Source organism: Nothoprocta perdicaria, unplaced genomic scaffold (genome assembly GCF_003342845.1).
Source record: "Nothoprocta perdicaria isolate Ctin4 unplaced genomic scaffold, notPer1 scaffold_48, whole genome shotgun sequence".
Lineage (NCBI taxonomy): Eukaryota > Metazoa > Chordata > Aves > Tinamiformes > Tinamidae > Nothoprocta > Nothoprocta perdicaria.
In genome coordinates this window covers 3,364,493-3,391,221 of record NW_020455732.1, presented here as the reverse complement: position 1 = coordinate 3,391,221, position 26,729 = coordinate 3,364,493, and the positions used below count along the sequence as shown (strand labels likewise).

General features: G+C 43.0%; 1 protein-coding gene across 1 annotated transcript in view; it reads right to left on the bottom strand.

Annotated features, from left to right (window-relative positions):
- Window positions 1–26,729, bottom strand: part of ADGRB1 (adhesion G protein-coupled receptor B1) — a 256,076-nt gene that overhangs the window by 111,092 nt on the left and 118,255 nt on the right. The window contains exons 4-14 of the mRNA XM_026047133.1: window positions 26,296–26,403; window positions 20,299–20,463; window positions 18,673–18,837; window positions 15,674–15,847; window positions 13,665–13,829; window positions 9,996–10,097; window positions 8,402–8,508; window positions 7,561–7,755; window positions 6,589–6,657; window positions 2,373–2,481; window positions 1,393–1,536 (exon numbers count right to left, since the gene is read on the bottom strand). Coding sequence (XP_025902918.1) covers window positions 1,393–1,536; window positions 2,373–2,481; window positions 6,589–6,657; window positions 7,561–7,755; window positions 8,402–8,508; window positions 9,996–10,097; window positions 13,665–13,829; window positions 15,674–15,847; window positions 18,673–18,837; window positions 20,299–20,463; window positions 26,296–26,403 — 1,503 coding nt within the window. The remainder of the gene's footprint in view (window positions 1–1,392; window positions 1,537–2,372; window positions 2,482–6,588; window positions 6,658–7,560; window positions 7,756–8,401; window positions 8,509–9,995; window positions 10,098–13,664; window positions 13,830–15,673; window positions 15,848–18,672; window positions 18,838–20,298; window positions 20,464–26,295; window positions 26,404–26,729) is intronic.

Below are 26,729 nucleotides of genomic sequence, written 5' to 3'. Positions count from 1 at the left end.
CAGTACTGCATTTGTCCCTACTCTGCTGGTGACCCACTCTTTACCTTTGGGGGACTTACTGTTGGCTACAGAGTCCCCAGGTGGAAATAATGGCTGTGTTGTTTCTCTCCCCATCAGGGAACTCAGTGACAAGAGGTCTTGATGTGATAAGAGGAGGCCAAAGGACTTCCAACAGCAACAACTCATGGTCCTCTGCCTCAGTGCCAGCAAAAGACAGCACAGTGTAATGCAACAAGAGGCTGTATCCTGCACTTTCAAAGTCATTAGTGCCATGCACAGCACCAGGATATATGCAAAACCAGCTCACTGCTCTTTCCTACTCAAAAGATCCATCACAAGGCCCTGGCTCAAGTGGATGCCCTTTCCAGAAAGACAAATACACCAAGTGCCTGAGGCAGGGAGCATCCTTTCCTGGGCCCTCCAGGATAGCAAATCTCCAAGAGAGCCCTGCAGGTTTCTTCTCCAAGCTGGCACTCAGGATAGCTTGGCGGAGGGCCCTGCTTCCACACCACTTCCACACCATACGTATGGCATGTGCCCAGCCGCCTCCTGCCGTGGAGCAAATGACCTCAGTGATAAATGCCCCTCATGTTTGTTTTGTGCCATAAAATTGCACACAGCAGGCATAAAAACATACTCTGGCAGAGTCCGCCCATCCAGGAGTTCCGCAGCACATTGGCTGCTCAGCCTGCTGAATTCCAGCTGCTCAGACCTTAGATGGCTCTTCCAGAGCTGGATCTAGTCCTCCAGGAAATATACAACATTGTCCACGTGGGCATGACAACAGGAGGACAAATCACACCCCAATTCCAACCCTGTTTGTCTGTCCCTGTTTTCCTTGTTTCCTGGTTTTCCATGCCCGTAAAGCCACCAGAAAAGACAACTCCATTTCTCATACCCTACTGAAAATCCAGCCTGATCAAGAAGGAACAAGAGAGACACTTCAGCACTCAGTTTTCCCTCGGAAGATCTTAGATGCAGCCCAATACCCACATGCACCAAGAACAGAGCAACCAAGCATTCACTGGGGTTGCAACCAAGTATTAATCCCAGGTTCAGAAGTCTTGGAAGAAGTGGTCATGAATGCATTGTTGCTCTCAGCTTCTGTATTGACTCCTTCTCTCTTCTAAATATGCTACTGCTTCAGAAGACCTACTTCTAGATCCAGAAACTAAGCCTGCCCTTGAGTTCTTGTAGAGACTTCCAATTTGACTCTTGGTCATGCCATATCTAAAAACTTTGCTTCCACTCAATAATGCTGTTGGGCAATAAAGCTTTTATGAGCAAATCCAGGTCAGTGGAAAGGACAAAATGTATGCCAGCCAAACAAAAGGAAACTCTTTTAGAAAGTGCAAAAGAAATCTTCTGGAATGTTCTAGCTGTGCTGCCCACCTGCCAGCCCCGAAGAGAGGATGCTTTTGGATATGGTGACCTTGTCCTCAGAGTTCTTGGCCCAGTCCACCATGCCCCTCCAGCCTTTCATGGGGAAGGTGATGTCAGTTGCTGCGTGAGCAGGCAGTTTGTGAATGCTGAGGACTAGAAGAAAGAAAGAAAGAAAGAAAGAAAGAAAGAAAGAAAGAAAGAAAGAAAGAAAGAAAGAAAGAAAGAAAGAAAGAAAGAAAGAAAGAAAGAAAGNAAAGAAAGAAAGAAAGAAAGAAAGAAAGAAAGAAAGAAAGAAAGAAAGAAAGAAAGAAAGAAAGAAAGAAAGAAAGAAAGAAAGAAAGAAAGAAAAAAGCATAAGATCCATGTCAATATGTTCACATCTGCTTAGAGATTGAGTGTAAGAGGAAAAAGCAAGATTTCTCTTGATCTGTCCTCCCAGTTTCCAGCAATCAGTGAGACTTTTCCAGCTAGTGGTTACATCCAGACCATCAACTTTCATAGCCACCAGTGGACATCTCCTTTGTGCATCTTCCTAATCCCATCATGAACCCATCTGTACTTTCTGGCTTCTGCAGTTTCCTCTGGCAACAAGTTCCATGCTGTGATTGTGCATACAGCATAAATCAAATACTGCCTGCTGCTTGCTTGCTGCCTGATCACTTCATTGGTTTCTGTGTAGCTCTTGTATATAACAAATAAATAAAAGGATGCAAGTAATTCTTCCCAGTTCATCACGTCTTCTCTGTTCATATTTCTACAGATGCCTCTCTAATCTCTCCTTGGAAATCTGTCCTCTAAGCTGAAGTCCTAGCTTTTTTGGAGGAAAGCCACCCCATGTTCATGATCATCCTCATTGTCCTTCCCCAGATCTTTTAATGTTCTACCACTTGCTGCCTCCCTCTTTCCCTCTTCACAGCCCAGGTCATACATATTACAGTAATTAGGTTTCTGGAGTCTCTACCCAACATGGGGAGTGCAAATCAGCTCACCCAGATTGTCTGTCACTTGGTAGGAATCCCGGAAATCTTTCATGCGAAAGCCAATGACATCAATGAAATCCTCCACAAGCCTGAACAACTCCTTGGCATTTGGCCCTGTCTGCAGAGAGAAGGAGAATACTTAGTAGCACAAATCCTAGAGCACAGCATGAGTTTCTCCTATGGCAAAGGTTTCTATCCTCACACATGTATTGGAAGCATACCCTGAGTATAACTGGGTATTATGGAACTGTGAAGAATTAGGACTGAGAAATCCTTAAAGGACATCTAGAAAAAAAATAAAGCAAAAAGTAGGGGATAATAATATGACAATCAAATTGAGAAAACTGAGGTCTGGGGGCAATATTTCTCAGCAAATCTCCAGAGGAACTCTGTAGTAGATGACGTACATACCTCTCTTACCCTATTGAGAGCAGGCAAGCTACTGCTGATATTCATTACTATCCCATTCCTACTATTAATGCAAAAAGAGAAACATGATAAGACAGACCCTTAGCAGCCATGGTTTAATATAGGTCCATTGACCAGAGTATCTGGTCCAGTATAGCTGCCAACAAGCCAGTGGAGCCACCCCAAGCCAAGAACTTCAGCTTACACCATTGATATACACAAAGAACAAGTTTGACCCAGGCTTCTCATCAGTATCTCAGACTTACGGCTACTTGGGATGTTTGGAGACTGTTTTCACACATAGACAACACAGAAGTGCAACAGGATGTCGTACAGGAGGCAAGGAAAGAAACATAGGTGAGGAATCTCTGCTTTCCCTCCCACATTTGGGCATCTCAAGGACTTATGTGTTGCTTAGCTTGAAGGCCACACTAGGAAAAAAGAGTGAGGAGATCTTTGCTGTCTTCTTCTTCTTCACCCTGATGACTTTCCAAGTATTTTTCTTTGCTCTGAGACTCTTCTAGATCAAAGACTGCAGGAAGCCTGTAGTGCACTTCAAGGCAATTCTGAAATAAATTCTTATGTAGGGAGGGAAGAGCATTCTCAAAGACAAGAATCCAGCTAAGACTAGCCTGTTTAGTGATAACAAACTTAAAAAATTGTCTCTAAGTTCCTCTGGCTAAACTCGACTCCTGAAGCACTGGCAGGCTTAAACTCACACATGCCTGTGAAGACACAAAGAGGCAGTAATGTGTCCTGAGAGTTGTTCACTTCTATTTTTATTTATTTCACGATCTCATGGAGTACTTTGATAGCATTTCACTGAACCACATCTCTGGCCCAAGCACGTCATCCAGTTGCTGGATGAGTTAGGAACAGCCTGGAAAGGAAAGTATATCCCAGAAATGCAGAAGGAGCAAACACTAAGGAAAACAGTGAGGACCTCCAGGGTCTAATATTGAATCCCAGGCACTAGATCACATCATCCTATCCAGACAAGTAGCATCGTCTGTCTTAAGGCTAAATGCTTTCTTGTTTTATTACCAAGATCTTGCTCTCCAAATAACCAAGTTGCTGCTTCTTAGACCGAGGTTGTCTGTCTCTTTGTCTTGTGTTTCTCTCAGAATATTTTCACTGTGATAGAAATATTGGCAGTAATTCATTTGCACTTTCATTTTTCTAGGCTAACACAAGACTGTTAAGCAATAGCAAGTTCTCCAGCAGTTGATTTCACAAAAAAAAAAAATTCACCTGGAATGAGTTATGCTGACTACTGATCATTTGCTCAAGGCTCATTCCCCTAAGGGAAATTAGCTAGTGCTATGAGAGAGCAAAGAAGACCAATAAACTCCTTTCATCTGTTCTTTTACTTCTTTCATGGCACTTATAGATTCTCAACATAATTCAGACCTCCTGAGGGGGCTGAGCAGAGCTGAAGGGAAAGCTGGAGAATGGGTAGGACACCAGGATGGGACAAAGGTAGAAGAGAGATAAGCTGGTGAGTCTATGGGCAGAGAAGTGCAGGACTGGTCATGCATGTTTGTCTGTCTGTCTGTCCAAAGACATTCTATCAGGATTAAATTAAAAACAATCATGCTAATACTGCAGGACCATTCATAAGGAGTAGAAAGAAGTAGGAGAAATTGTTATTAAGAGCATATTTTTATATTCTACTTTTGATTGAAATTGCAAGCTCAAATTAAAAATTAAACCAAGGCTGTGATGGTCATCTGTCATTTTCTTTCAGGCATCTTAAAATGTCTAACACAATGTTTCCAGTGACCTTGTAGGAATCTGATTGAATGCATTTCTAACTTTTTTTTTTTTTTGGTAACAACAGTGAATCACAGAACATCTCTATCCAGTGTCCACAGGGCAGTGTAATGAAGTACAATTGAGTTGAGTATATTTTCAATGTAGAAACTGGGAGTTTATCTAGCCAAATATAAGTCTTGAATTTTCTCCAGTAGCTTTGAGGGAGAAGGACAACAACTGCTTAAGCTGTGTTGTCATCCTGTGTCTGTTAGATCTCTGAGGACAATCTCTGTTCTAAAGCCACAGGGATGGACTGTGATCTCAATTCCTACTACAAGGAGTCAGACAAGAATTTCCCATAGCAGTTTAGACCATCTTGGTCCTATTTCTCATGTAGGATGCTGTAGTGCTGGCAGCAAGCTGAGCTGTGTCTAGCTATAGGTACAAAGAGCAGATTGGAAAGCCAGTGGGAATGAATTGCCACAGAGTATTAGCTGCAGCTGTTTTACGGGGATCCACAGGGTTTCCTTGTTGTTATGGCAACTCAACAATCTCCTCCGTTCTTCTCTGAAATACACACACACACCTGAGTGCTTGAAACTGAGCATTTGGTCTTTTATCTTACTTGGAACCAGACCATGTCACCCACCTACTGATCCTAGACCATGCCATCCACTTGAATGCATCATGTCAATGCCCAATCTCAGGGAGAAAAAGGGCACGTTCATGAGGCTACTCAGCTCTTGGTGAAGCTCCTGTCTCATGAAGGAACTGTGACATATTGAGTTATTCAAGCCTCTTTCTCAAGTAGTGGACTGCCAAGGAGTATGTCGACATCAGTTGTTAAGACTTCTTTCTAGAATACTCTCATGGTTGATGCAATTGTAACTAGCTTCTGGGGCTGCTGTTTGCACTGGGCAATTCTTTCTTCCTTATTTGGTATTTTCCAACCTTTTGGAGGAATTTTGGAACAGCAAAGGATGGCTAAAAAAGAGCTGCCATACTCAGACCAACACCTTCCGTGGGATCAAAGTCTCTAAGACACTGCTATGTGCTTTGTCCCGGTTATATTGTGTGCTAAGACCAAGGCAAGGTGGAATTTATCTTCCAAGGTGCAGGAACAAGGAATGGAAAAGGAACTAGCACTTTCATGGATCCATCAAGCAGAGCTGCTGGTCTGAGACAGTCATTTCACTCTGATGGGACTGCTGAAGGGTCCCATAAGGCAGAGGCTTTAAGTGTCTCAGAGGTTTGCAGAAATGATTAGAAAAGGACAAGGAGTAAGTCTCCTACAAGCTCAAGTAAAGACTATGACTGGGGCATAGGTAAGGAAGGCATGGACAGAATAACACACAACATCTCTGCCTGGTATACTAGGTTTTAGCTACTAAATTGCCTAGTAGAATCTCAAACTTCAGGAGGAGAGAAGAAAGTAAAATGTAACTAAGCCCTAGTTCACCTTGTCCTGAGCAGAACCAGAAGCTCAAGTGAGCAGAGATCTGACCTCTTCAAGACTGACCCATGAAGATCCTGTCTCTCCTGCATTTTTTTTCACCAGGAGCTCAAGCCCGTGTAAACCCTCTACTTTATTTTGACAAAAGAAATAGAGAGGAATTATTCCAATTCAGAAGGGTCACCAAACCAAACTGGATTTCTGAGATTCTCTATGAAGAATTTGGTATTCACCCTGATGTATAGCTAAGATCCTATAGCTCAGTGAGTTACTCTATAAATACAACTCATGGTAGCCTGGCAGTAGATTTACATGCACAACTCTTTTCATAGATGGTCTGATTGGCAGTAACCCTATCAAAGGCAGTTGATTCTGAAGCTGGCCACAGTTGACCACATGCAAGTAATTTGTCTCTTTCATCACAAGGAGTTATCCAAGGGGAACAGTGATTGTGGTTGGAAATATTCTTCATGGATGGAGGTCTGTGGCTGTCATCAGTCCATGTTGTCCACAATACATTATGGGCAAGAAGAATTAGGAAGTCTATCTTAAGACTTAAGCCTACTCTGAAAACCTGTCCTGTTTCAGGGAACTTTCAAGTTTTCATACCAGCTGAGCTTCCTCCCATTTGTCACGGTTTTCCTCTGATAACAGGTTGCTGATGATCTGGACAAAGTTCTGGAGGAGAGAGAGAGAGAGAGAGAGAAAGAAAGGAGGTGATGAACAAAACAGGTTAAAAGTAAAGCTTATATCCAAGACTTTCACTGTGACTGCTATAGCTTCTAAGGCACTAGACAGAGAATATGTGTTGTCTTCATTGCTGAAGATTTTTAAGAGCAGCTGTTAGATACACAGCTGCTAGAAATTGGCTAAGAATAGGGGATTTTGCCTTGTGCTAGTCTCTTCCCGCCCTTTATAATATTTTCATTATTTCAAGGGAAATTTCGTTATAGTCCTCTCTCCTCTTTGGGAAAGAAAAGCAGTGAAGGAGCAAAGGGAGGCTGTGCATAGTGGTCATTTTCTGAGATTATGCAGCACACAACAAGAAAGGAGACAAGTGATTTCAAGACCATTGATTTTTTTCTCCAGTTCTGCCACCCATTGCAGATCCTGCAGGATTAGTTTAACGTTTCAAGCTGTGTAATGATGACCTATCCCATGGGTGTATCTTATAGCCGCTCAGCTTGTAGCTGCTGAAAGTAAAATCCTAGAGTGAGAAGCTATGGAGACGTTTTCCTACATCTACATCCTGGTACTTAATACCACAGGATCATCTTACCTCTAGTCATTAGACTGCAATCCTTTCCAAACAACACTCTCATGTCAATTAGACTCCACAGTAAGTGCTGTTAGTTTGGATAAGTGCTATCATCCACTTTGGTTTTCAAGTTCATTTTTTTTATATGCCAGGGAGAATGACCTCAAATGGGAGGTTGTTAGCACAGAGAGTCACTTCACTTGGGCAGAAATTTTTCTCTGTTCCCATCAGCTTTGATTTGACTCCAAAGGACAGATTCAAACTCTAAGCTCTGTGCATGCCTCTATATCATATCCTGCCTAGCAGTGTGCATTCCAGCTCACCTGCACATCCCCAGAAGTTGGGCTGTAATAAGCCCTACGGAAGATCTCTGTCATATTCCTGAGTACGTCGATGGTAGACAGCAAGTCCCCACTGTAGCTGGTCCCATCCTGAGAGATTTCCACAAGGTTCTGGAGCACATCCGACAGTCCATCCCCCATCAAGCCACGTTGAGCTTTGGAAAGATGTTCCCTGGTCTGAGAGACAGAAAGAAACATGACAAATGTTCATGACAGTCAAAACTCAAGTTAATGAGCTCAGTGGAGGAATTGCTGGGGGAAAGTTTATGACCTTCCACATAATTCAGAGAACAGATTAGATGAATATGACAATATCTCAGCTGGACTGAGAGTCTATGATATTTATAAAATGGTAGCAGAGCAGAAGTCAGGTTTTTGGTAGGCACACGAACAAAAGGTTGTTTGTAGACTCAGAAGAGGTTATTTACTACACAGAGGCTACTCTACAGATAACCCAAGACCAGAAAACAGATTTTTGTTTTTTTGTCCCAGACTTGTCTTTTAACTGAATTGTACCTACCGTTGAAGGAACTGTAGCTAGTCCTGAACAGGAAAAGACAAGTCTAATAAAGGTAATAGCATTTTAAGGCATGGCTCAGGAGAATAGCAAAATGGGAGATTTCATCACAACATGAACTTTTTGAGACTGATGAAAAATAAATGACCTATTTAATGTTATTATTATCAGCAAAAATGTTACAAACACATTATAATAATCAGTGAGAGACGATCCCTTGTGCATTGTTGGATTTTTTTCCTCAACTGCAGCAACTAAAAAGCAATTTTGAAAGATCTTGTTTAGCTGAGAGGCCGTCTTCCTTACCATCATCTGTATGTTTCTGTAATCAATAGAAACACACTTGATGTATGTTGGAGGGTCCCAGTAAGCTATCCCTTCTTCATCTAAAGTGCATCTTCGAAGGATCAGCCCTAAAAGAGGAAAGAAAAGAGTGTGGGAGTGGAAACGATAGAATGAAAAGCCAAACATCTTCCTAGAGGTGACCGAGAACTGACCAATGCTGGTACAAAAGCATACCTACCAGCACAAAGAGCAGCAGGAGCATCTGCTAATGCATGAAACACATGCACTATCATATAGGACAGGTTATTTATAGTTCCTTTTCCAGCATTTTCTCAGTGAGAAGCAGGAGAATGAAAGAGAATGAGAGTGGAAACAAAAGCCTTGCGATTGGGACCTGGCTAATTAAAGCAAAAGAAGAGTTTTCCTGCCTTGGTATACAACAAGATAAGTCCCACAAGCTTCTTGAGTTGACATGGTCCAGGTCTTACAGCTAAACCAGCCTCAGTGGCTCATGCTACCTACACTATCTCAACAAGAATAAACATCCAACAGCACCCTCTTTGCATCAGCTGAAAAGCTCTGGAAACTGCTTGTAATCTTCCCCCACGTTCTTCCTGAGCTACATTGAGTTTTGCAGCGGTGATCGTGTGTCTCTGTGATGCAGAGGAAGAGAGGTATCAGCAAGAGAATTTTGAGCAATTATAGTGCCATTTGAAGAGTTTCTGAGGAGCTGGCTTTGGCTGGGGCCACAATTCCATGATTGATTTAAATGATTTAGTGACCTGGCTATGGACACAGCCCTTCCTCTAGGCTAGCGCTTAGGATAACACTGGATAGCCTAGGATAGACTGGATGAGTCAGAAAGCTTCAGGGTGTGCCTGTGTCCTCAACCTCATTAAAACACAATAAAAACCTTTATGTTCATTACAGGAACTGTTGTCCCCATTTCATTTCCTGTGTGGAAGTGAATATCCAATTAAGGACAGGATTCACCATCAACACTGGAACTTTGTTCTCTTGCACTTTCAGCTCCTTAGGAAACACAAGTCTGCAATCTCCATGGATAACACCTAATTGTGCAGACACTATCACCTCAACCATCATGGTCAGATCATCTATCTCAGTGTCTAAAGATATGTTTAGGGAGATAGTATGGTTTCTAAGAAAGAAACAGAAGCATCTATGTGTCATTGAATAATGCAACTCAGATGACCAACTTTCAGATGTTAGCTTCTTCTATGAAGAAAAACACTCACAAAATTAAAGTCAGGGGATTCTAATTATCAATCCATAGCTGCTTCTGCAGAGCTATTTGTAGATAACAGGGTGGGCAAAGTGAAGTTATCCCAGTGAAGCTATCCCAGGACTAGGCCGTAGCTGGATGCTAAGGAACCTCAGATTCCCCAGGATGAAGCAAGAAGGTTAACAGCTACCATGAGGTACCTGGAGGTACCATGGAAACCCAGGGAGATTTCATTCAGCCTTGATCCCATGGAGAGAAGTCCCATTGTTCATCCTCTCTTCCCATAACCAGGTTCCCCTCATGTGAGAGATGATGAATGAAGGATGCTCGGAGGGCTCCAGCTCCTGGGCTGGGACATGCGGTCCCCCTTACCCGTAGCATTGCGTGGACATCGGACAGCTGCAGCATCCCCAGCAGGCGTCTCTTTCCATACCACAGAGGCAAGGTTTTCCTCATCACAGATTTCATGGGGCTCTGCAAGGAAGGAGAAATTCTATTGGTAAAAGCTCCTTCCCCAGGTCACAAACAGGGAAACAAAATGACGAGAAAAGAAGAACCCCTGGGGAAAACAAAAGATTGATCCAGAGGAAAGAGCATTGAAAAGTAAGCTAGGATGTCCGGAGGTGAATTCCCAGTTCCATAGCTGTATTAGTACCTGCTCCCATTCAAGCCCATCAACCTCTCTGGAGTTTGCTCTATCTGAAAACTGGGCTGCAGGCCATGTCGAGGATTAGCTAGCTAATACACGCCTAGCTAATACACACCTAGCTAATACACACCTAACAACCTGGGAAAGTGCTAACATGTCTGCCTTGCCTTGTGACAGATCTTTGGAATAAACATGTTACTGCAGAGGAGTTTTCTTTCTTCTTCTTCTTTTTTTTTTTTTTTCTTTTTTTTCTGATTATGTGGAAGACAGACACCTTTTTGGTGTGAATACTATGGTTGCAGAACCTAATCCTGGTCTATCCCTCTGAGTCACCACATAGATTTGGGGCTGGATATTCCTAAAATGCAGCTCTGAATAAATAAGTTGGAGTAAGAATGAAGGAAAGAACAGCAAATGGAGTTAAAAAAAAAAAAAAAACAAGAAGGAGATATGCTTCAGGTGGATCTCCTGCAATTCCTCTGTTGCATCTTTTGTGGGAACTCAAGAAGACTGGAGTACCAGCAGGCTGGATTTACATCTGCAGCTCATTTGTGAATGTTACTGCAGAGCCCAGCAGACTGCAGAAATGTGCAAAAAGCATTCACAGATGCTACATAAAAATCCCTTTGGAAGGAGACATCTTTCAGCTGCTTTCACCTGTGCAAGGAGGGTGTCTGCCACAGAGGAAGGAATTTCTACTGAGAAGCTCATTACTTGCTTTCCATAAAATAGAGGGGATGGCGAGCAGGGTATTAAAGCTATTTATCTCTCTTGAAGGTGGGAGAAAGAAAAATTGCAGGGAAAGCACACATGTTCTGCAAAGATGGAGGGGGACTTTGTTTTTTCATACTTTCCCCAAGAGAGCTGCTGGGAAGCAGTGACCCTGAAGGTGTCCTGCCATATGGGACTGTGCAATGCACGTGTTGACAGAGAGCAGCCAGCTCAGGACCTGCATCCCCGGCAAATCTTCAGGGAAGGAGGCTCCCCAATGCTGTTCTGGAGCTGCCTGGAGCATCAACGTGGTGGAGCATCTGTGGAGGGTTCAAACCTTCAAAGTCCTGGTGCTATGAAGGACTCATATGGAACTGAACAAACTGCCTGCACCTCCCTAGCTCCAGCTGTATCCCTCCTCAGCTATCTCAAAGACAGACTGCTCCCTGGCCCATCCAGTGGGAGCTCTGTAGATAAGGCCGAATATGTGCAGAAAAGTGACACCTTTATTCCCATGTTTTTGACAAGGCGATGCAGGACAGAGGTCAAGTTGCCCACTTACCACTGCCCTGTGGCCACCTAGAAAGCCCATGACAAAGAGCTGAATGCAAAACTCCTGAACCCTGGCACAGGGCTTTGGACACCATCAGATGTCCTCAAGACAAAACTGTGATTCACAGCAGAATCTAGGGCATGGGATACAGAGCTTCGAGCACCCTGAGTTGCGGGATAGTGGAACAGACATTGCACATCAAAAAGCAGAGTTTATTCCCATCAGACCCACTCATCGTCCTCCCTTTCTAAACCACCAAACCTGTCCTGTTTCCCTACCCCTGCAGTCTCTCTGGGGACCACTGAGGGATGCTGTGGACTAGAGGGACTAGAGATACTCATTAGCAATACATGAGTTGTCTGGTATTGTCTTGCCAGTGAGAGCAGAGGGAAGTCCCAGGCCAGGAGAGTCGTTTCACATATACTATTTTTTTCTTTCTTTTTCCTTTCTTTCAATTTTTTAATATTTCTCCAGAGCAAAATCCCTTTTTTTTTTTTTTTTTTTTTTTTTTTTTTTTTTTTTTAATCAGAGTAACCTATTTGCACTAGGAGATGTTAATAACTAACCCAATTAAGCTCAATTCTTCTGCTCAAATCAAATCATGCCGGTATTTGATACATTTTCCAGAACAAATTGAGCTGGTTTATTTTTAGCCTCCAAAAACTCCCCTTTTTCTTGCTCTGCAAATTAACAACTGCAGTGAGATCCCCCCTAGTACTGAACCCTAGTATGGCTCAGTCCCTGGGACATGCCTTTGCCTTTCAAACACTCCGCAGACATGAGATTCTACAGAAAAGAGGAAAAAAGATTGGTCTTGTTCTGCCAGAGCCCCAGCTGGCACAGGCTGAAGCTGAAGTAAATCTGTATCACTCTGTAGACACCACCAGATGACCTGGTGCTAAGATTTTCTATGGCAAGGGAGACCTTTGCGGCTAAGTTTGAAGAGACTTTCACACGCCACTGCTAATTGAGGGGTGCAGCTCGCAAGAAGAGGTGATGTCTTTTATGAGAACATAGCTGTTAAAAAAAGGGGGAAAAAAAGTGACTATGCTTTCTCACAGCCTCTTTATCAGGTTTCTCTTCTAGTTAAACTCCTGCACTGAAGCATTTGGTCTTTTATCTTTGCAGCTCGTAAGGGACTCGGGCAGGCAGCAAAATGCTGCAGAACTTCCTCAAAAAAACGGCTCTAAATGCACTGACTTTGTGTCAAGCTACGTGTCGTCTTCTTGAGAGCCCAGACTGCTTGGGTGACTTCACGGGAATCCCTCCCATTGCTCCCTGAGCTCTTCAGAACAATTAATTAACCTCCTGGTCAAAAATCAGGGCCCATTACGATCAATGTGGTCTGGCTGCCAGCATCACACAGGCCATCGATTTCCCACCAGCAATTTCACCAAAAGGCCTTTTAAATGTGACTGTGAAAGAGAATAAAAATAGTGCACCGGCCTTTTTACTTTTCTTCCTGTCCTCTTTATACCAAGTAAGAGGCAGCTGGAAGAGTTCTCACTTGCATTTCCTTCTGATTATTATTTGCACTAAAACTGAAGATATTTTTCACATTAAAACTCACAATTTCCTCTGTCCTGTCTCCCAACCCTTGTCCTCCACTTGGATTTTTTTGCACTCTTTTTTTCTGAGGTGGATGCTGTCACCATTGCTATGTCTCGAGAGGAAGGATAAGGCAAGGTAAAGATCTGACAGATATAGATGTGTCTGTCCTGTTTAATACTGCCGTTGGCATGCAGGTTTCCCAGAAGCTACATAAATTGTGGGAAACCACTATATCATCCTCAGCACTCAAATACATGGACTGGGGACAATGCTATTTTTTGCCTCTATCAAATCACGTGTCTCTCTTCCTTTTAAAACTCCACAGCAGTGAAAAGCACTGTATATACACCCATGGGTTTTATCAAACACTCAGTGGAAACAGCAGGATCCTTGCACTGTCTTTGGCAAGAATTCAATGAAAACCCTTGATGTGTTTTGTGCCTGTGTTATGGGCAGCATCAAACAAAATTGTAGTCACTGTTGCATTCATGAAGTTCTCTGATGCATGTGCTCAGTAGTTCTTTCCAGAAAACCCTGTTCTCCTAGTGCAGCATCATAGGATCCATGGGGCACTTACCAGGACATTTCCTGTCATTGCACTGTTTATACTCTTCCTTGGGCCCCTGGCAAGTCGCTCCACCAAAGAAAGGCCCATAGCACACACGGTCACGTCTCTGAGTCCCACCTCCACACGTGGTGGTGCAGCTTCCCCAGACGCCCCATGCCTGCCATTTACCATCCACTGGAAATGAAAAAGAGGAGAGAAACAGCCTGTCACATCCCATGACCACCCACAGCAGAGGAAAGCAAGTAGCCAAGGTAAACCTGGAACATGTGCTTTAGTAAAGCCTGACTCTCTGTGAAGTGACATCTTCTGCCTTGGTTTCTTTTCTGCTTTCTCCATAGAAACAAATCAGTGTGTCCTCTTCACACTAGTCTAAAGGGACCAGGAGGGCCTTCAGGGGAGAAACCATGAGGACACATCAAATAAAGGTCTCTCCATCTGTTTCCATTGCATCATTACTTCATATGCCTTAGATAGAAATTTTGTAAGAGCCCTGGGCTTAGAGTCTGTCTTATTTCATTGTATCTTCTCCAAGCATTTCTCAAGATTCAGCGGAAATACTTTTTCTTTCTAAATTATCAATGGCATTTATCAAAACACTGTAAAAATGTTAATTAGTCCTCACAACAAGCCTGCAAGTAAGGAAGCATTCTCCTGCATCACAGATATAAAATAATAACTCAGTGACAGAACTAGAGCAAGAATTTTAGCCTCCTGTTTCCTACTTGGTTTTTAATTAGGAGATAACAGATCATCCTGGGTCTGATAACTCCTGTTGAGAGGGTGGAGGATCCCACTCTTTTTTTCTCCAAACAGTGGAAGAAAATTATTATCAAATAAAAGGGACAGGTCCAAGCTCTGATGCTTTCTAAAGTGGTACCATATGGAGTCCAATGTTCCTTCAGTCTCTAACTCTGAAATCAGTGGGAGGAGAATGCCTAAAAACAATCAGGCACTTTGTGTCTCTGAAAATCTTCAGAAGTTTCAAAGACAGAGTGGGACGTAGGAATCTACTAGAGTCCATGTAGGAAAACACAATATCTATGATGTCAAACAATTTTTTATGTTATTCTGCTGCTATAAAGTAGATTCCCATGCAGATGATGGTCCTCTCCATCTCAGAGGCACACTGCTTCTCAGCTCCACCTCAGCTAGCAGCCCATGAGAGGGCCAAGGGCCAGGAGAATCACAGCAAGAACTAGTCATTGATCAAGCTTGATGGCTTTGGGAGGTTCAAGTCTTATCTTCGGATGGGAATATTTTCTACACAAGCAGGTCCACTCAATCCCTTGGCAATGGCCCTCCCCAAGAAAGAGGAAAATTGCATCGATTCCACAGTGGTGGCATCAGCCTGAGAAATGACAGCTTCTGATATTAGTTGAGCTGAGACATCTGCTCCTATTTTTGTTCCTTTTCTTGCCTGAAGTGGTTCTCCTGGAACTACCTTGTGCTAGCCCTCATCACAGAAAAGGTTTAAAGCCATGATAAAAAAGGGAGTGTTGCCCTACTGGCTTTACCTATAGCTAGGAGCGTTCAGCTGCTAAAGAACAGACTAGAGAAGCAAAAATAACAAAAAAAAAAAAAAAAAAAAAAAAANCTTTACCTATAGCTAGGAGCGTTCAGCTGCTAAAAAAAAAAAAAAAAAAAAAAAAAAAAAAAAAAAAAAAAAAAAAAAAAAAAAAGAGGCAAGTAGAAGTATTGCAGAGGCACAGGAAGGATTTTGTTTGACTTTTTTTTTTTTTTTTTTTTTTTTTAAAGAACATGCTGAAAATTGGTAACTAATTTTAGAAAAACACTTTCTGTGGAGGCAATCACTCATTTCTCCAGTCTCCTGAGTCTCCTTGAGCATTTGATCACTACGGATTGTGGTTTACCTGGTCCACTGGTACCACCAACTCCTTATTACTGCATTAGTGGTGAAACGGTTCCACCCTTCCCCAGAGGAAATAGGTAGGAATTTTACAAAAGCCTACCTGTAACTACAGAAAAGGATGAAAAAGATGAAGGCATTGGCCACTGACCTGGACACTGCCGTAGGAAACAGTCCCTGGTCTCCACCCAGTGTCCCTGACACTCTGCTCCACCATAGGAGGGCCCGTTGCATTCCCTTGTCCGCTGCTGGGTGCCGTTGGAGCAGGAGGCAGAGCACGAGCTCCAGCTCGACCACTCATTCCAGTTGCCGTCCACTGAGTGGCCCAAAGAAAGAAAACAAAACGGAATGTGAAAATCGCTCCCACTGGAAGGAGGCAAGAGCACCTGTGCAAATTGGTGGAGGGGGGGCAAAAGGTGGGGATAAACTGGATGCATGGAGTAGGAAGGAGAAGAACATCAAGGAAAAGTTCAGACAAGTGTGGCAATGGTAATTTCTTAGGACCTGCAGCAACCTCTGACACACATTTTATGGCCCAGGAACTGCCCTTTGTGGACACAAGTGCCTAGACATTTTTAAACTCATACTCTACATAGTACCATAAAGTTGAAATCATTAATATTATACATTCCAACATGAAAGTCAAAAATATTAATATTCTAGATATAACATAGAGAGCACAAAACATATTTTCATGTTTGTTTGGGTTTTTTTAAGGAATCCATACATTTCCACAACATTTTCCTTTAGGTAACCAGCACTTTTTGAGGGAACATTTTTCACCATGACTCATCTGAAATAATGTATGAGCCTAGAAAGAAGGGAACTTCCTCTACTCCTCTACAAATTTTTGTTGTGTTTTTTTTTTGTTTTATTTTGTTTTCAGAGCAATTGTTAAAACACATACAAACTGGAATCACAGAGTTATTCAACAGAATTCAAACTGTCAGACAGAAAATACTTGGAGCGTAGGTGTGATCTAATGTGACATCATGAGTAGAGAGCATGTGTGTGGTCAGTGTTCTCCTCTCATGGCTGAATTAACACTGACAGCCTTGATATGTCTCAACACAGAAGCAGCTCAGATAATTAAATAGGCGAGGAAGCGAAAAGAGAAGTTATGATAAGGACAGGAAGAAGCATGACTACATCTTATTGGCATGACATAAGGTAAAACATTCCCAAGGGTGGTACTTAAACCCTAATTGGACCCTGATCAACAGACAGCTCACCCAGTCCACTATTCTTGGAAAACTTTTCCTCATTAGCAGCATGTTTTCTACCTTTCACTAACTATTAGTTCATACTCAAAAATTAAACAAACAAACAAAATAAGTCTAAAACTTAGCTTAAATTGTATTTTTTTGTAGATTCCAGATTTCTTTTTTTTTTTTACTTTGTTTGCCAGTGCAGGAAGAAACACATACAACCTGATCCATTGTGTAATTGTAAGTCTTTGAACAACTCCCATTAACTCCCAGGGCAGCTGAGTGGCATTTTTTCGTTTGTTTATTTTTAAGCATGTAGAAAAATGCCAAAATACCTAGCTGTTAACTCAGAGGGTGCACATGAGCTCTGTAAGTCTGAAAAATAAGGCACTTCCAGAAAAAAAAAGGTGCCTAACAATCCAAGCTTGATGCTTTCATCATGTGTAAATTCAACATGTCACATTAATGTATATCATTCCCAAGGAGGCAAATTGCAAGAGGTGGTGACTGGGCAGAGGTAATTCTTCTCTGGAACTGATCCAAAAGCCCACCGAGTAGATCATACCAAAGCTCTGTTGTCTCTGCAGCAGAGCATTTTTTTTTTTAATCAGCTATGTTAATAAATTCTTAGAGCAGGGCAGGCATAGGTAATAGGACCGTCTAGTGCATCAAACGCTGAATGTTGTTGTGCTTCAGTGAGTCCCATGGTGCTGCACTTATTTGGCACCGCAAAGCCACTGATTGCTTTTGTGGCATTAATTAGAGCTGAAGTCTTTCAGTTGGGCTGCCTGTCTCTTTTAGCACTATTTCATTTGCCACAGTGTAGCCACATATTTATTTGTATTTAAATTAATTATGGATCAATGTTAACTCAAGATATGCTTTATTGCCCAAGCAATACTAGTCCTGACTTTTTCAATTTGTCTTTTTATGACAGAGCCAATTTCATAAGTGGGATGTTCTTTATTCTGAGCACAGTCTTTGGACTGTGGCCAGAAATCCAAGGATAGTTTTTTGGGTGAAAACCAGGCATAAAATGCCAGTAGCCTTTTCACTAATGTTTTCGCAAAGTTCTTAATCACTCCCACATTCCCTCTTCTCCTCTGGGGACGTAATAAATTTTCATAATGGTTCTCACGAAACTTTAAAAAAAAATAGTTGAAATTATCCCCTGAGGAATGAGGGGATAACCCTCCTGTTTAGATCGCAGTTTACCAGAACACTCTGATCTCCGAATGAAGATAATGGGGGGTCAGTGATAAACTCAAGGCCCATCTGTTTCGGAGAAAGAATCCAGAGGAGCTCAATTGGATTTCCAATGGGTAAAAGCTGTTTCCTCTGAGGTTGATTTCTAATGTTTCAAAAGAAAACTTAGGAAAAAGTGCTTGGAAGTTAAATCTAAGATTAGGAAAAATAGTTCCTCCAAGTGTTAAAAATATGGCAGGGAAGACTCTCAGAAATAACTCTGCCTTTGTCACTGCCCAAGGCAGGATCAAGTACACAGAGAGCTTGCATATATGGCAAAATCCAGGCAGATATAATAGTAGCAAAGAAAATTATTAATTCCAGAAAAACAATAAGCTCAATTGGTCAGAGCAACTTCAAAATATCCACTAGACATCATGAATAAGAAGTCTAAGATGGTCTTGCAAGTAGTAGTGACAACTGAGCCAACCCAAGTCTATCCCATGTAGGATGTCCTGTGGAGGGGAAATCTGAACCTCGCATGATACTGAAACACATACACTCAGAAGGTTCCTCTAGGTGGCTCCTCCAGTGTACTCCTTCCTTACCCCAATGGATTCTCTTTAGGAAGTGTGATCTGTGTGCTCATCCAGCACAGATGGGCAGCCGGACATGCGCCCAGTGACAAAATCCATGTCCTTCTTCAGTGTTGAGGAGACCTGCTGAAGGGAAGGCTCCGCATCTCTAACTGCCTTACCTGGGCAAAGTGCAATGTTGCAGAACTTTGTTTGCTTTTCTGGGCCCTCACAAGGGTTCCCACCAAACTGAGGAGGTTTGCATGTGCGGGTCCGATCCCGGTATCCTCTCCCACACGTGGAAGAGCACAGGCTCCACGGAGACCACTCATCCCAGGTGCCGTGCACTGAAATCAAAGCAGAAGAAGTAAGTTTCCCTTATGAAGGGAGGTCTGGAGACCCGATAAGTGAGCCCACAGAGCACAGCATCTTCCCACTCAAATAAGCAGTATGTGAGAAAGTAGTGTAGGAAGACCAAGAACAAACCAGCCTGAAATATGCAACAGGAACATTGTGTAATATTTTATGATTTGGTATTGGCACCAAGTGTCTCTCACTTTCCAGCCTACATAAAATAAATCTTAATGCACTTTTCATTGACCCTATTTTTGTCTGATTTCTGAGTCCAAGGAGAGGACATTTTTTGAACAAAAGGTGCACTAAACTGGAGAGGAGCAAAAAGGTCCTTTGAAGAGTAGCATCACTATCATTTTGTAACTTTTTGCCATTATTTCCCTCTCTCATCATTTTTTTAATCATTGAATATTCAAAGGTTGCAGCTTTTCAAGCTCTCAGAAAGGCTGTAATGTATCTACCAATTAGTGTCATATAGCAGTGACATCATTCGAGCAAACTCGGGGAAACTTAAAAGAATAAAGTGGACATGCAATATTCACGCACCACACTTCTGGTCATCACTGATAATTCCAAGAATTAGATATTCAGAGACTTCTAATCCATATAAATCTAATTTTATCCAATCTAATCTAATCTAATCTGATTGGATTATTTTAGAAGGTTAGTGACCATAACTGCTAGAGGGCAAATGTTGTCAGAATATACTGATGTCTCTTAAGAGATAAAGTAGTTGAATAACAAAATTCTTCAGAATAATACTCAGGTCTCTCAGACCATATTTGTTCATTAGAATTGTAGAACAAGGAATATGAAAGCAATGAGAAGTGTTGTCTCACTTCTTAAGCAAACCAGAAGTATAAGTTTTTAATGTGGACTTTGCAATGGTATGCACAGTGTTGGAGTTTGAGCAACTAAAGGTCAAAGATGTCACCTGGTGTTTTACTTTCCAAGTCTGCCACATGCTTGGAAATTCCCCACAAGGACATGATCCTTTCAGATTCGCATGTGTTAATTTCATTTAAAAAAACATGAAATTGTCAAGGCATGCAGAACCACAGTCCACCCACTGGGACATGATCTGCTGAAGGTTTATGAGACTTTATGGTAAAAAAAGAAGGGAAGGGGAGTCTGCCTCCAATCACCTATTGTGCACTTGCAAGTCTTTATCGCACCAAGAGAATAAGTTACCTAGAAAGGGTGAACGAAAAGCAAACACTGCTGAGAAGATCTCATCTTCTCCCTTTCCACCCATGGGTGCTTTGAGATTTAGGTCAAGGAATTAGGGAAGCTTTAGGCTATAGAGGGCACTAAACATTATCAGAGTTGAAAACCTGATCTGTTGCATTGCAGTCTTTACTGGAGGTATGACAAGATATCATGGGTGGTCAATACTCCATGCACTCTGACTCCCTTCCGCTTCTGCTCATTGATGGATGGAGCACTCAACCTACCTGGGCACACGGCAGAGTTGTTGCATTGTCTCTGCTCCCGGAGAGGGCCGCTGCACTGAGTGCTGTAGGAAGACGACACACAGAACCTGGTCCTGGTCTGCCAGCCCTCTCCGCAGGTAGTTGAACACACACTCCATGGGGACCACTCCTCTGCTGCAGGATCACCTGTTGGGGTTGGAGCAGAAGGTGAGGACATGGCATCATTGATCCCTGGACTCTGGCATAGAAATTTTCAAACTGTATTTCATCAACCATTGAAAATCCGTGAAGCTACATCTGGTGTGACAGCAAGGGTGCAAGGGAGTTTGTGAAAAAAATGTAAAGGTTGACACAACAGTCCAAAAGGTTTTGGGGATTTGGTTCTTAGAATTATATATTTAGAATTATAAAAAAAAAAAAAAAAAAAAAAAAAAAAAGGAAAGATAGGGTAGAAGCACCAGGACACTGGGTAGCTGGGTAGTGCAGGTTCCACCACTGATGCCACTACATCACCACTACAACACCAGATGAGATGAGATATATATACCCAATTTTGAGATGGTAGCAATGATTAGATAAGGATAGTAAACATCCATAATTGGAGAATTCATAAAGATTCAACTTCTGTCTTCTCAGTTCAGATTGACAGCAGAAGAGAAGACAAAATACAAAGTGATAGTGCCCGAGAAGGACATTGACTTGACTAATCCCACCAAGGCTTCTCCTATCATTTTATCCTTGTGGAGAACAACTGCCTTATAACACATGACATGGAGCAAAGTTGACTTTCTCAGACATGGTACATTGCTTCTTAACTACTTACCTGATAGGGCAGCATTGGAAAGGACAGTAAAACATTCCATCAACCATAAGATGGACAATAGAAAGAAGGGAAAGATATGTATTCCCTCTATCATTAATATCCCCAAAAGCACATAATAGTAACAGTGGTACTTCGCTCAGGCCATAGTGTCAAAAAAAAAAGTCATCAAGAGTGTGGTACAGGCAGGAAAAAGACAGTTTTCCATGAGTTTTCATAGTCAATAAATACCTCGGAGAAAATGTCTTTTTCTCTGCATGAAAACAAAAGCCCACTCTGTTTCATTTAATTAAATTCAGCATTGTTTGATTTTTTATTTTTTCTATGTATTACTAATAATTAAACATGATAAACCTAGAAAATAACATTTGGCATGTATAGTAGACAGGCATATGGCAACAACAAACACCAACAACACGTCTTTGAGGTTGCACAATATAGAGGTCTTCTAGCAGTAAATTCCTCAAAGCATCTGACAGCATCATGTTGCATCCCAACAAGATGTATCTGGCAGACTGTGGTGGTAGGCACAAGGACCACAGCACTGGGTGGAGCATAACTTAAGAGGGACCTACAATGTGGCACATATGGGCTTCTGGCCTGCATCAGGAGGAGTGTTGCCAGCAGGTCAAGGGAGGTGATTCTGCCCCTCTACTCAGCTCTGATGAGGCCGCACCTGGAGTACTGTGTGCAGTTCTGGACTCTCCAGTACAAGAGGAATATGGAGCTTCTAAAGAGGGTCCAGAGAAGAGCAACCAAGATGATTAAGGGACTGGAACATCTCTCATATGAGGAGAGACTGAGTGAATTGGGCCTGTTTTCTCTGGAGAAGAGAAGGCTGAGAGGGAATATGATTAATATGTATAAGTACATGTAGGGGGAATGTAGAGAGGAAGGCGCCAAGCTCTTCTCAGTGGTTGCCAGTGACAGGACAAGGGGCAATGCGTGCAAACTGCAACACAGGAAGTTCCATCTCCATGTGAGGAGGAACTTCTTCACTGTGAGGGTGACAGAGCCCTGGAACAGGCTTCCCAGGGAAATTGTGGAGTCTCCTTCTCTGGAGGTCTTCCAAACCTGCCTGGATGCCACCCTGTGCCACGTACTTTAGGTGTCCCTTCTGGAGCAGGGGGATTGGACTAGATGATCTCTAGAGGTCCCTTCCAACCTTAACCATTCTGTGATTCTGTGACATTCTAAGGTGCACCCAACATTTGGACTCATTTCCTGCACCATGATCAAATTCCTCAGACAAAGCTGGACTGGGGATTCCACATTGGACTGATCAGCTGCAACATGAAGAGTGAGAGATACCTGACTTCTGGGCTGCTTTTGCTTGGTATCTAGGTCTGCTTTAGGGCAACAAGTGCTTGAGACTCAGTGTAAATTCAGTAGTCATGATGGGAATTGTAAGTGCCACAGATCACCACACTGCCCAAGATAACTGAAGGTATCAACTGTGATATCATCTAAGGTCGTTTGAAGCTGTCCATGTCTGACATCCTTCTCAAGACAATTTATTCATTTACTGAAGCAATCACAGTCACAGTGAGATTTGTCAGCATGCAGTGAAGCATTATACTGGATTTCAAGCATCCATGGCAAACTGACCAAGCAGAGTATCAGTTCATTTACCTGTCCATTGAAATGTTGGGTATTGATATTTACATTATCTTGTATGCATGGTGGTTTACAGCAAATCTGCTTTGTATAGCTTTCCGTACCTCATCTATGCTGTTACAAACATTATTGTGAGCTCTTCTTTCAAAGTATGATTTCACACTAACAAAGTCAGGGACCAAAATAAAATGCATTCCTCTTGCAGTTTGCACTCTGCCCGCTTAGAGGGACGGATGTCAGACATAACTGATTATGTTCATTAAGCCAAAGTTGCTCAGTATTCCTTCATTCTGCATCAGATTATTCTACCTGGCTGGTATCAGCTAGGCAAAGTTTGTTGACCCTCATCTTCTCCGGGATCTAGAGGAGACAGACCATGTTTTGAGGCTTTGAGGCTTCAAGGAACCATCTGTCCCATATCCTCTTTCCCAAGTATTAGATATCCTGGTATATCTAAAATTCCACAGTAATTAGACTCCCTTTCCAATAATTGTTGGTACTCAGTTGGCTCTGTTGCATATATAGGCTTGTGATACTCAGAGCTCACTACCAGTAAGTTACATTTCTGGCATCACCATTACAACAGGATGGCCCAGACTCCAGAAGATCCTTCTTTGGCTCAACCGTTCCAGCTACCTATCCCATCTAAACCATGCACAGATAGTCCCCTTGTACTACTTGGAGAACCATGTCCAAACTCCTCCATCAGCCTTGCAGCAATCTCCCCTCTGCCTCACCCAACAGTACCGCATTCCTCAGTGGACATGGGCTGGCATTTTGCAGTTGGTCTCCAGTCTCACTGCGACAACACTCTCCCAGTTTCATCATCTCATATGCCATCTAGCTTTTTCCTTTTTGGTGCATAGTTAAAGACTGTTAGTAAGTACCTATAAGTATTTCTGATAAGCCAAAGAGGGGACAGAGGAAGCCTGCAGAGATGTAGTGGTTTCTCCCATAAGTGACTCATGACTCAGAAAAACTGCCATCCCACCACCTCCTACTCAGGCTTGACTGTAGTTTCACAAGCTCTAATCCCAGTCAAGAATTACTGTGTCATTAGACGAATGAATGGTCACTTTGACCCAATTTCCATCAGTTCCATTCCTTTTCCCTTCTTTACTTTTTGACCTTTGCCATTTCACAGTACCAATAAAGCCAAATCTCCTTAATCATCATTGCACCAGGCTCCAGATTCTAAATCCAGAAATTAGTTTATCTATCAAGTACCGTCTATTCTTTTGGTTTGATATATTTTCAGACTAAGCAGTTTATCTCAGTTCAGTCAAGCCTCAATGCTCACAGAAGAAATAGAACTAAGTTTCAAACCATGCCAGGCTTAGCCCCACAAGACTGTCAGAACCTCTTGGCATCAAGCCACTGTTTTGTTCCCCACTCGAAGTAGAATAATACCTCTTTCTAAAATATTCCGCTTGCCTGCAGGGTAAATTGCAGCTGACGTGAATCACTGGTTGCAATGCCTTCTGATGGTTCATCCCAAGAATTAATCTTGGCTTTCCTTATCAATATAAGGTAAAGAATCTGCCATGTTCATCCATCCTGATGACCCTACACTATAGCTCAACATGTAGGCTCTTGCCAAACAATCAGACCTGGAAGCAATGCAAAACCATAATGAGAGTTTCCCTGCAGAGGGGATATGAGGGGCCTTGCACTGCCCTCCTCATGACTGATGCCCAAGACATCTGACCTCCAGTGTGTCCTGTGGTACTCCAAGCTAGTGGAGAACAACAAGGTGCCAGCTGGCATCTGGAAGGACATATCAGGGAGAAGCTTTTCTCTCAGTGGGAAGGTGGCCCTGTGCAGGACTTCACGACCATGTATCCTCCACCCTTACGGCCAGCTGTAGCACCTCTTCTGGAGCCCTTGGACACTTCTGCAGCTGCAATGGGCATGGCAAGGACATAAGCTGGGCATCACTCTATCAAGGAGCAGCAGTGCAATCCAGGATCCCTTCCACCACCTGGCCAACCCTGACAGTGACTGATTTGGCCTTCACAAAACTGAGATATCTGTAGGTGCCCAAAAGTGTCTCCAGCTTCTCCGTGACACTTCTGTCAGCATCAATGGAGCGACACATTGCTGTCATCCCTCTGCCAGAAGCCTGTTATTTTTTGGCACCTCTTGTCAACCTGACATTTTGCCACGTGCTGCCTCTTCTTCCTTCACATCCTGCCTTTGGCAAAAGCCTCCTAGAAGCAGCGTGTGGGCTGAGCTGGAAGCTCCAGCGCCAGGGACCTGCTGGCTTGGATCTCCCTCTCGTGCTCACTGCCAGCCAGTGGCATCACAGGGCACCAGGGCTGAGCATGGTTGGTGAGAGTGAACACTGGTCTTCAGTTGGGCAGAACCATCCCCTCACTCTGGTCCCTATAACTGGTAATTTTTTCATATTTCCTGTTTTTCCAGGTACTGAGCAGATGTGCAATGACATAGACCTCACAAGCTGTGCCGAGGCTTGTTTTTTGTATGGGTAGGCTCAACTAGAAGCTCTCTCCAAACCCACGTCTGTGCTCCACCCTGTGCCTGGTCTTAACTCCACATGTCTTCTGTCCTGCTTCACTTAATAACCTTGGTGCAACTGCTGCCGCTGGGATAGCAGCAGAAATATGATCTTGTGGTAGGACATCTTTGCAGGGCATCTTACAGCCCACACTGAGCTCAGGGACAGCATGACCCAAGTCAGCTACAGCACATCAGGGGCTCTGACACACCAGGGAGTTAACAGAGTTATTGCTGAGTGCAGATGCAGGATCCAGCTGCATGGCAGGAGGAAATACCAAGCCGTAAACGTGACAAGTGGGCTACAGCACAGACTGTAAAGGCACTGCACAACTGTTTTAACCTGCAGCTTGCTTTACCTAAGATCATGACATGATGAATGGCCACCGTGAAAGGCAGCGGTAAAGAAAGAGCACAAAACCTCTCTGGACTGGCCCTTGTGTATGATGAGGTCCAGCTCATTGATCACTTTCCACATCATGCTCTCAGACACTAAAAAATCTTATTCCCTTACCATTGCAGGATGGTCTGGTTCCAGAGTGTACACATGACTCCCTACACAACACTGAACATTCAGTGATGAGGGAAAGTGTCCTGCTCTCTTCCCATCACACCCTGCACATCTCCTTCTGCAGTCAATGGAAAGGCATGACATGAACATCAGCAAAGAGGTTATATTGCAGTCACGTCAGCTTTGGCTTAATGAACCATGTCTGTTTAGATAGTTCATACAAAGCAGTGACTTAGAAGTAGGCAGAGTGATGAGAAGCAGTCTACAAGAAGCATGCTTTGGTTAGGACATAGTGTCCAACTCTCTTTGTCTTCTCTGGCTAGTGGCAACAACATAAAACTCCCTCAGTGCACTGAGATGGGAACAAACTGTGGGATGATCATTTGCTCAGCGTCTGACTTACTAGCAGGGTAAACTCATGCTAACCTGGGAGGAAAAGGGTTTGTTAGCTGCGCCATCAAAACAGCAAAGCAAGTCAGTGCAGTCAGCCCAGCACGGCCAGTTGGTTACAGAGTACCATCTTCAGAGGCTGTTGTGGTAGGTCAGAGCTTACCTATTTGAGGTGCAGGGTACCCGTAGTGCGGCAGATCGTCAGTGTCCTCTCGCTTTCTGTTATCTGTGGACCTCAGCGATTGGCTTCTGGAATTATAGCGTCCATTGGCTATGGCAAGGTAATGGGTCATGTAAATACACCTTGGTTCACTCTGCAAGATCTTTCACTACAAAGGTTACATTTGTATAGACAATAGCAACCTGCGATGTTTGGTTCACACCACCACCTGCCTTCCAACCCAGCACCCCTGACCACCAGCCATCCCTGGGCATTTGAGATGAGCCAGCCTCCAAGACTCGGTCTGGCTTCCAGTTCAGCCCTTGGTTTCAGTGAGACATGAGACCATGCAGAATCAGTTCTCTATCCTTGATTTAATCAAATGAAATGAGGATATTCATATCTTTTTTTCTTTTTTTCTTTTTTTTTTTCTTTTT